At 40.0% G+C, this 10,351-nt stretch overlaps 1 protein-coding gene across 3 annotated transcripts in view; it reads left to right on the top strand.

Annotated features, from left to right (window-relative positions):
- Positions 1–315: 315 nt before the first annotated feature.
- MED23 (mediator complex subunit 23) overlaps positions 316–10,351 on the top strand; it is a 59,748-nt gene continuing 49,712 nt past the window's right edge. For 2 of the 3 annotated variants that reach the window (XM_027848541.1, XM_027848540.1), the window contains exons 1-5: positions 316–415; positions 2,200–2,231; positions 2,432–2,519; positions 5,818–5,942; positions 7,068–7,179. In XM_027848541.1, the coding sequence (XP_027704342.1) occupies positions 368–415; positions 2,200–2,231; positions 2,432–2,519; positions 5,818–5,942; positions 7,068–7,179 (405 nt within the window). In that variant the 5' untranslated portion in view covers positions 316–367. Of the gene's footprint in view, positions 416–463; positions 735–2,199; positions 2,232–2,431; positions 2,520–5,817; positions 5,943–7,067; positions 7,180–10,351 lie in introns of those variants that run through there. The other variant, XM_027848542.1, reaches the window with a different exon arrangement.

Genomic DNA, 10,351 nt, shown 5'->3' with positions numbered 1-10,351 from the left:
TTAGGAAGGTTGCTGGGGGTGGGGAGGAAGGAGGAGACTCCTGGGGGCGGGGGGCGGAGCCTCCGCGTGATTGGCCGGGAGCGCGCGCTGCGCTTCTCCTTGGCCTGCCGGAAGTGCCCGGTCGTTGGCTCGCGCGTCCGCCCGGCGTTTCCGGGAGGGAGCGAGCCGGCGTCCCCTCGGCGCCGCGCTGGGTACCCGGCTGTGCGGGGTCTCACCCAGCGTTCGGCGCCGAGGGAGGGGCCCAGGCGCGCGGCGCCCAGCTCGCTGCGCCCGCGTTCGAGCCGGGCCCCCCTGGGGGGCCGCGGAGCCCGCGCCGCGATCAGAGGAAGAGGGCTGTGGGCCCGGCCCCGCCGCCCCGGCCGCCGCCATGGTGCAGATGGAGACGCAGCTGCAGAGCATTTTCGAGGAGGTCGTGGTGAGTCCGGAGCCGGTGTTGACCGGCCGCAGTGTCCGAGCCCGCCGTGGGAGGGAGGAGGGAGATTCCTTCCCCTGCTTTGGCGCAGAGCCGGAGAATCTGGGCTCCTATCCTGACGTTCCACAAGCACTGATTAAACGCCTGCTGTGTGCCAGGCCTTGGGCCAAGCGCTGGAGATACAAAGAAAAGGAAAACCAGGCCCTGCCGTCACGGGACCCACAATCTCACGGGGAAGACCACACGCAAACGACATAAGCAAGCTATCTTGGCCAAATAGAAGGGAATCTCTGAGGGGGAAGGCGCTGGATTCTTGCAAAAGGTAGAATTTGAGCTGAGTCTGGAAGGAAACGAGGAGACCAAAAGAAGGGAGAGCATGCCGGGCACGGGGACAGCCTGGCAAAGGCACGGAGTCTGGAGATAGAGTATCCTGTGCTAGAACCAGCAAGAAGCCCAGTATCTCTGAATTGTAGAATACACAGAGGGAAGCAGAGTATAAGAAGATTGGAAAGCAAAAGGGGCAGGATTGTGAAGGGCATTACATGCCAAGCATAAGACTTTATATTTGATCCTAGACCTCTAGGTGGGAGCAAGATTCGTCATGTCAAACTAAGTAACTGCCACTTATTTTAATGTTTTCAAAATCCGACTAGTGACTTTCTTGTAGAACTTTGGAAGACCAAAGAGGCAAATTGCTTGGGAGCCCCTGGAGCTTATTGAATAGGGAGTTGACAGGGTCAGACCTGTTGTGTCTAGAACCGAGCACAGTACTCCAAATATGAAGTTTGAGGACAGAGTTCATGGGGTTTTTCACCTCTTATTGGAAAGCTTAGGTCTTTCTTAATGCAATCCAAAATCCCATGAACTGTAGACTCATCATATTGAGCTCACTTAGAATTTTTTGCAGAACAAAAGTTGGGGCAGCCCCAACTGATGCTGTGACCAGTTGAGGGGTCAGCCTGATGACAAGTAAAAAGGCCTGGGGAAAGATCCAATATCTGCCATCTACTTTCATGCCAGTTCATGTGCAATTGCAGCCTTCTGCCAAGGGCACTCTGGGCCAAGATTTCTGAGCCTCAGTGGGAGCTTTCACTTGTTTTGCTTAGAGCACTTGGAGATGAGGTCTTCCCTTTATGGGAGAAGCCACGGGCTGCAGCTTGGCTGAGGAAGCAAATCCTTTGCCTGCCCACCAATCTCAGATACTACAAGTTCCCTCATACCTTAGATGGTCTTCTTGCCCTCTGCCCTTTCAGTTTCTAGTCCTTCAGAGCTCCTCAAGTGCCACTACATAAGGCCTTGCCTGTTCTTTCAGCTGTTAGTGTTAATCCCGCAAAATTATCTCGTATTTGTGCACATTTTTAATATATTCATAGGATCATAGAGTAAGAAGGGACTTTAGAGGCATCTAACCCCAGGTCTCTTATTTTATTGATAAGAAACTGAGGCCCGGCAAGCTTAAGTGACTTGCCTTAGGTCACAGGACTATTTCCTCCATAGAGTGTAAGCAAATTGAGAACAGGGACTGTTTCATTTGTTTCTTTGTATGCATAGTACCTGGCACTTAATACAGTAGGTGCTTAATAAATCTTGTTGATCAGTTGATTATTCATTCACTCTAAGCTAGTTTTGGTCCTTTATTTTGAAAAAGGTTCAGTTTGACTAAAACTATAAGTTAAGTAGTTTATTGAAGGTCACATAACAAATAAAAGTATGAAAGCCCAGACAAATTGGGAGTGTGTTTAAATCCTTTAAAATTTAATGGAGTTTTTTGCTTGTTCATTTTACAGAAAACAGAAATCATAGAAGAAGCATTTCCAGGGTAAGTAAAATGCAAGATAAAAATCCTTTTATGGAGTATCCATTTTTTTTCTTTCCTTTAGTTTCATGTCATCCTGGATATACTTTAATCAACATCATAGTTGGTAGATAATGAGGGACCTGTGTATGGTTGCTTTTAATTATGATGGTGACCATTTGTAGCAGTTGGTGTCAGATGATAACAGTATTTTCTTTCTTTAGCATGTTTATGGATACACCAGAAGATGAAAAAACAAAACTTATCAGCTGTTTGGGAGCTTTCAGACAGTTTTGGAGTAGCCTTTCTCAGGTGAGCACTAAAGTTTAAATAATAACATCTCATGTGTAGTATTGTGATTTTAAAATATTTTTACACATGCTATTGTATTTAATCATTATGAACCCTACGAGGTCTATAGAACAAGGATTTTCTTGTCAAATGTCATCTGGCAGATGAGAAAACAGTATGTATATAGTTACTTGGTTTAGATAATGAAACCAAGACTAAAACTCTTACACATTTCATTATATTGCTGTAATATAAGCAGCCCTCCATATTGTTTTTAAAGATTCAAGGAATAGGGATTTTGTAGCCTATTCCTGTGTTTAACCATGTTTTGATGGTGGTGGGTAGGAGTAAGATTCATTATGTCAAACTAAACAACAACATTTTAATGTCTTCAAAATCCATACAATAGCTTTCCTATAAAACTTGGGAAGACCAGAAAGTCAGTTTATAATTTACAACATATGAACCAAGCATCCTTTTCATTTCCTTGCATTCAGAAACAGCAGGAGTCAGCAGTACACTAAGTAAGAATTTTTGTGCCTGGAGATACAAAAGATAGTAAAGACACTTTCATTTGGGAAATGAGGGAAGACAGGAACACTGATGGAAGTAGAGGCAGGAGCTCACTCCTTTTAGATTATCTGTAGAATCATATCCATTTTAAAGGTAGGAAGCTTGACTTCTACTCCTAGCTTTGCCATGGATTAGCTTCATGACCTTTGGTGAATCACTTGCCCCCTCTATGATCCTCAGTTTCATCATCTGTAAAATAACAGGGTTGGACTAGATAAGAATTTTTTATCCTGGACTCTGTGAACTAGTTTTTGAAAAAATATTTTGATATAGATTTCTTTGTAAGCTTATGTATTTTATTTTTAGACGTTTAAAAACATTATTGGGAGAAGGGGGTTCTGTGGCCTTGACCAGACTGCCAAAGGGGTTCATGACACAAAGTTAAGACTTTAAGACCTGGAATAGATGATTTCTAATATCCCTTTGTCACTCCAACATTCTCTGATCATCTAAGCCTTACTTGCTTAGCCATTGACTTCCCCTACTATATATGTATGGGTATAAATTTAACTAATTTTCTCCCAGTAAAAGCTTAAAAGTAATCATGGATTGTATTTATGAAAAAGAGAAAATAAAACAAGAATTAACAAAGTTTGTCATGAGAAAGGATGTTATATGAAAAATAGTAACAAACCTAAGTTTTATTTCTTATACTTCCAAGCTTGGGCAAGCCACTTAGTCACTTTGTGCCTCAAGTTCCTTATCTGTAAAACTGGGGCAAACAAATTTCTTCCTATCTTCTTTCTTGTTAAAAGTATAACCAGCACATAGTGAAAGATCTTCGTCCCAGACAGGGCCAACTACAGAGGGCAACAGATTGATACCACAGTTGTGAGAGCAATATGTATAGTTGTTCATCCTTCATTTTCCAAAGGGACTAATGATCACTGGTGATGTCTTGACTTGGGGTGTAAATTAGATTTAACTGAGGTAGAGTTGCACAGAGTTATCAGCCTCACTCTCTCTTCTTGAGTCATCAAAGTCCAGTAGCAGGACAAAAGTGAAGACAACTGGTAATGGCTCAGGATGAAGTGGATGACCTTGGCATCTTCTCTTCACTCTAAACATTCCACAGTTCCTGCTTCAGCCACCTTCATGGCTATTGGAACAAATTGTTCCCGTCTACCCATTCCACCAGGGAAAGTCACATTCGGGTGAACATTCCCCTAACTCACTTATAGGTTTGAGGCCTGTCAGTTACCCTCAGATTAGTTTAACCTGTCTGCAGAGACGTTCATCAGGGTGTGGCCACTGTGCATGCTACAGCTTCTTGGACCTGCAGGTGAGAATTGGGTGAAATAGACACCAAAGGTGGATGAGCAGCCCTGAAAATGGTTCAGCAAGCCTCTATTACTGGAAGTGCTAATCCTGCCTGAACACTCCATACACTCCAGTACATAAGGTACTCCACAAAAGAAGGTAATAGAGGGATAGGAAGAAATATTTTTATCATTATTCCTCCACTAGGGTCCAAGGAGTCAGAACTAAACATCTCCCCTTCCTACAATTTAACATGACTCCAGAAAACTAGCTGCTTTCCTTCCAAGCTAAAGCCAGGAGGGGATATCTGATCTTTTTTTTTTTTGGCTAGGCAGTGAGGTTAAGTGACTTGCCCAGAGTCACACAGCTAGTAAATGTCAAGTGTCTGAGGCCTGATTTGAGCTTAGGTCCTCCTGACTCCTGGGCCGGTGCTCCATCCACTGCCCCACCTGGCTGCCCCCTGGGATATCTAATCTTTAAAGGATAAGAGTATTACCTCACCAACAAATGACAGGCTTGAGATAGAAGATATGAGGTTGGGGGATGGGACAAGATCTGGCCTAGAAGACATATTGAGACCTGGTGCCTGCCTTTGGGGTGGAATGTCAAGAATCCTCTTGTTATCAAGACAATCCACTGAAATGCCCCATTCCCAGAGTGATATGCTCCCTTCTGCCAATACAAAGTTGAGACAAAACTATTCAACCTGGTCCATTTGTTGGGCATAGCTGAAACTAGAAATTGTGTAGGTACGGGAGAGACAAGAATATGTCCCCGTTTGGGTGGGGAAAGACATGAGACTCAGGGCAATTATTTCATTTGAAGGGGAGGTGCTTTCTCTCGTGGTAGCTTGTAATCCAACAAATCATCTCTTAAGCACTGGCTCTGTGCCAAGCACTGTATTTAGTGCTAGGAAACAAAGGTATAACAAAAAACAGCCACAGAAACTGAAGATTGTTAAAGCTACAAAGCTTCCTCTTGTCTCTGTCCATTTCTATAATGAAAATATCTGTTTCTGTATTTGAATTATAACTAGGGAAAGTTTAGCCAGACTGCTATCAAGTCTTTTGCCCTACTTTCAAGTAGCAATTACCCTTCAAAATTATTCACCTCTTTCTTTTTTAAAGTTCCTAACATAAACTCCCAAAGAATTCCTCAAAATAGCACATCTTGCAAAAAAGATCCTGGTATTTTGAAAAGAAAAAGGTTAGTAGTGGTATGTGCATAACATTTCTCTTTGCCTTACTGGTCGCCAAGTATTTCTTTTCCTTTGCTAATTTACAACAGAGAAACTAGATGAAGACTCTTTTCCTTCAGATCATGAGAATATTTTCTAGCAATGTATTCATTTAATAAGATATTTGTGAATTTTTTATCTTATGCTTTATCTTGATTAATTTATCCTTTTAATCTTTATAGCTGAGTGTTTCATTTGCTTATGGACTTGTAGCAAATTATAACTGTAAACATTTGCATTCTTTTCCAGGAGTCTCACGAACAGTGCGTCCAGTGGATTGTTCGGTTCATTCATAGCCAGCATAGCCCTAAGAGAATATCTTTTCTCTATGACTGTTTAGCAATGGCAGTGGAAACTGGTCTTCTTCCACCCAGGTCTGTCCAGTATTAAGAAAGAACAATCCAGGATGCTTTTGCCTACATTAATATTTATTATTGATGATATTGTTAGCATAAGGCATTTGGGTGGGAAATTTTGATAAAATAAATATACTTCTCCCTGCACTTTGGTAAAAGTAAACCTCAGTTATTAGAGGAAAAACAACATGAAGAAAGCCTTCAGCTAGGTCCACAGTTCCTCAGTAATGACGAATCCTGGTTTCTTCATATAAAGTTCAGCTTCATTGCTAGAAAACATTGCTCAGTAACAACTGTAACTGTCTTATCCACATAAAGGACATCACTCTTAAATTACCCTGTTACCTCAGTGATGCTAATCACTATATGAGAGGCCAATATTTGATTTCCAGGTGCCATCATTTTTATCATCGTGGAGCTTTACTTGGGTAAATTCCTAGAATTAAAATCTGTCTGGCTTTGCCCTTCATTGTGGGTATGTTTTCTATCTACAGGAGATTAGTGACAAAAATCTACCTTGTAGCTTCTTGTAACTTTCATCTCCTATTCAAAAACTTAATTTGCTTAGTACTTAGTAATTAGTAAGTTTTAAATATATATATATTGCATTTATATGAGTATAAAGTGTTATTATAGACACTTCTGAACAACCATTCTCATATGATTAAGTGAAAGCACTTTGTAAAAAAAATTGCTAAGTTTTAAAATTTTTGTTAGTATACCATTAAATTAGGGCCACTCACTGTAGCAGTTGGAATGAGAGCTCTTTGAATTCAAATAGGCTAAAATTGAGAGGGAAACTTCATCAGTTTCCCCCAACTATTTCAGTTTCTTCATTTAGCAAATATCTCTCCAAAAATGTGATTATGCAGTAATCTAGTATCCACACTTCTAAAGGGAAAACAAAGGAAACTCAAGATTTACTTGTCTAAAAACAGGTTTTTTGAGGGAAGACAGTATGTGTAGTTGGGCAAAAATATCTTTATACAGTACACATACGCAGAGATTATGAAAATTGCAAATCAGACATGACGAACAACAGTGGTCACGATAGGCCTACGCCCTTAGCCTTGCTTTGTGTTAGATATGTCTTGTTTCTTAAATATATATTTCTGTCTCAAAGCTGGTGCTTCTTTTCTGTAGGATGGTTTGTGAATCCCTGATAAACTCTGACACACTTGAATGGGAAAGAACACAACTTTGGGCATTGACATTTAAACTGGTTCGGAAAATAATTGGTGGTGTGGATTACAAGGTAGTATATTTTTATTTACTTGGAGTGATTTTTGCTTTTTAAAGTGATAAGCATTTTTAATATAGATACTTCATTTTTCACGGTGGAAGTATTCTCGGTGCCTTTAAAATTATGTGCTTATTATAAGGCAGTTTATTTTCTAAATTCCTTAAGGGGGCTCTAAAGGAGTGTTATATTTTAAAACCGTGAGCTCAAAAGTATATTCTGATTGTTGTGCCTGGTAAATTTTTTTCAGCTCATTATACAGTACACAAGGCTATAATGCCTTTTGTGCTCTAAGTGTCTTTGATCTTATGAGCTACAACTCCCACAGTTCTGCAGAGGGGTCTGGTTTTGTAGAGAAGAATCTATTCAACTGAGTTAATGTTCTTATTTTTGTTAGCCTTTATATAAAAGTAAATCCTAATAAATACAGAGGCAAGTGTTTGAATGCTTTTTTTTAATGTGAAAACAATTTTTTTTTAGCATGTGTTTTTAGAACTTTGGGTTCCAAATTCTCTCCCTTCCTCCCTCCCCACTCACCCTCATTGAAAAGGCAAGCAACTCGAGACAGGTTATACATGTGTAGTCATGCAAAACACTTCCATAGTAGCCATGTTATGAAAAACTAAGTATATTTCCCTTCATCCTATCCACCCCCTATTTATTCTGTTCTTTCTTTTGACCCTGTCCCTCCTCAGAAGTGTTTGCTTCTGATTACCCCCTCCCTCAATCTGCTGAATGCTTTTTTTGACAACCATTTTTATATTGTCAATCAACCATCAAGCATTTATTCAGTGCTTTCTCTGTGCCAGACACTGTGATGGGCACTGGATGATACAAAGACAAAAGTGAAACAGTCCCTGCCCTTAAGGAACTTACATTGAGTTAGAGCAGAAAATAAGTCCTTAAAAGTAGGTAAAGAAAATATACAGAATGCCAGGTGGGTTTTGGAGAAAGGCATTAGAAGCTGGGTAAATAGGAGAGGTTTAATGTGCAAAGTAGTATTTGAACTTAGTCCTAAAGGAAGCAAGAGATTCCAGGAGGTAGAAATAACAGGGGAATGCATTCCAGGCCAGGGAGATAGTCAGTACGAAGGCCTGGAGACAGTGGATGTTCTGTGTGAGTATTTGCAAAAAGGTCAATTTGGATAAAATGTAGAATGTGGAAAGAAGAATGATGTAAAATCATTGGAAAGTTGGAAAGCCTTATGGGACCAGGTCCTGGTTATGAAGGACTTTAAATGCGAAAGGGATGAGTTCATACTTGATCCTAGAAGCAGTAAGAAGCTTCTGAAGTTTATTGGGTGGAGGAGTGACATGGTCAGACCTGTACTTTAGGTAAATCACTTCGGCAGCTTTGTGGAAGATTGGAATGTGGGCGGAAGATACATGAGGCACAAATACCAATTAAGAGGCTGTTCCAGTAGTCTGAGAAAGAGGTGATGAGGGCTTGACCTATGTTGGTCATATGAGTAGACAGAAGGGATAGAGAGGAAGGAAGGAATTTTTAAATGTCTACTATGTGCCACGTTAAGTGACTTGCCTGGAGTCACACAGCTAGTAAGTACCTGAAGCCAGATTTGAACTCAATCCTGACTCCAAGCTTGATGCTTTGCCTAGCTGGATGTGAAAAATATCATGGAGATAGAAATAACAAAGCTTGGCAATTGAATAGATATGTGGGGTGAGGGAAAATGAAAATTCAGGGTTGATTTCAAGATTTCAAACCTGGATTACTTGAAGGATGGTGGTACCCTTTACAGAAATAGGAAGTTTGAAACTAAAGGGTGTTTGAAGGAAAATATAGTAAATTCTGACTTGGACATGGTGAGTTTGAGCTGCCTACAGGGCATCCTTTTTAAAATACCCAATTTTGGCTAGAGCTCAGGAATAAAACCAGGACACTAGATAATAGTTCTGGGAGTGATCAGAATCATGATTACAATTAAAACCACGTGATCTGATTAGGTCCCCAAGTGAAGAGTATAGTGGGGAAAAAAAAAGAGGAGGCTCTTGAACAGAATCTTAGGGACCCTGGGAAAGTTTTTAGAAGAAAGGCCTTGCTATTAATGAGTTTGTATAGTTGGAGAAAGAAAACACAGGCTTGAATCATCCTGAGAACAGTTATAGAGCAAATGAACAAGCACAAGATGTGATTAAAAATAAGAATCTAATATTCTTTTGACTTGTTTATTCCGGTTTCTCTCAGAGTATTTTCTATCCTCAGGCAATTAGAAGGAAAGAGTAAGCATAATAGGATAGGGTTAGTCAGAAAAGGCTTCATTATAGGTAAATTTTGAGCTGTATTTTGATCATTGGACCAAATGGTCATTGGTCATTTATTAAGTGCCTCACAAATCATGGGCAGGGAATGGATATGAATTGAAAGAAAGGGAAGCATCTCATGTGAGGAGAATAGAGTAAGCAAAAGTAATAAAGAAGAAACTAGAATTAGTTTAGAATTAGAATAGAGGACAGGAAATAAATTGATTGTTAAATAGTGGAAAGAATCACTGATGGAGGAGTGCAGGATAGTTTGTTATCTGTTCTTTAAACTTTTCAGCCACATTCAAGTACATTGCATTTTTTTGATAAAATTTTTGTAGAAAATGATTTTTTTTTCAGGCTCTTTTTTTTTTTTTAAAGGCAATTGGGGTTAAGTGACTTGCCCAGGGTCACACAGCTTGTAAGTGTCAAGTGTTTGGTTTGAGGCCGGATTTGACCTCAGGTCCTCCTGACTTCAGGGCCGATTGCTCTATCCACTGTACCACCTAGCTGCCCCTCTTCTAGGCTCTTTTAAAATTTTTATTCTCTGCAACATTATCAGATCAGCAACCTAGGCCTTTTTAAGTAGATTGAACTTAAAATATAACCCTGAGTTGCAATTCAGAGTAGTTAGTGTTAGGTATGTATATTGTAAGGCATAGAGGTATCTGTTTTTTCTTTCTTTCCTCTAAGTTATCTAAGTAGTTTGTTCTACTTAACAAATATTGGATTATTTTTGTTAAACTATAGATAACTTCTTGAATTTGAATAGACCATAGTTTAAAGCGTTAATGTTTAACTGGGTTTAAAAAAATGTGGGCCAAGAGGTAAAGTCTCTGATTCTGAAATTTTCTATATTTTTTACTTTTTCAAAAAAAGAAAGACTGAGTACAGATTTCTCGGTTTTAACTTGGTTTTTCTTTTTT

This window comes from Vombatus ursinus, unplaced genomic scaffold, assembly GCF_900497805.2.
Source record: "Vombatus ursinus unplaced genomic scaffold, bare-nosed wombat genome assembly UNPS02006779.1, whole genome shotgun sequence".
In the NCBI taxonomy this organism is placed as follows: domain Eukaryota; kingdom Metazoa; phylum Chordata; class Mammalia; order Diprotodontia; family Vombatidae; genus Vombatus; species Vombatus ursinus.
Note: the sequence above shows the minus strand (reverse complement) of the source record. Positions and strands in the feature narration are given on the sequence as shown.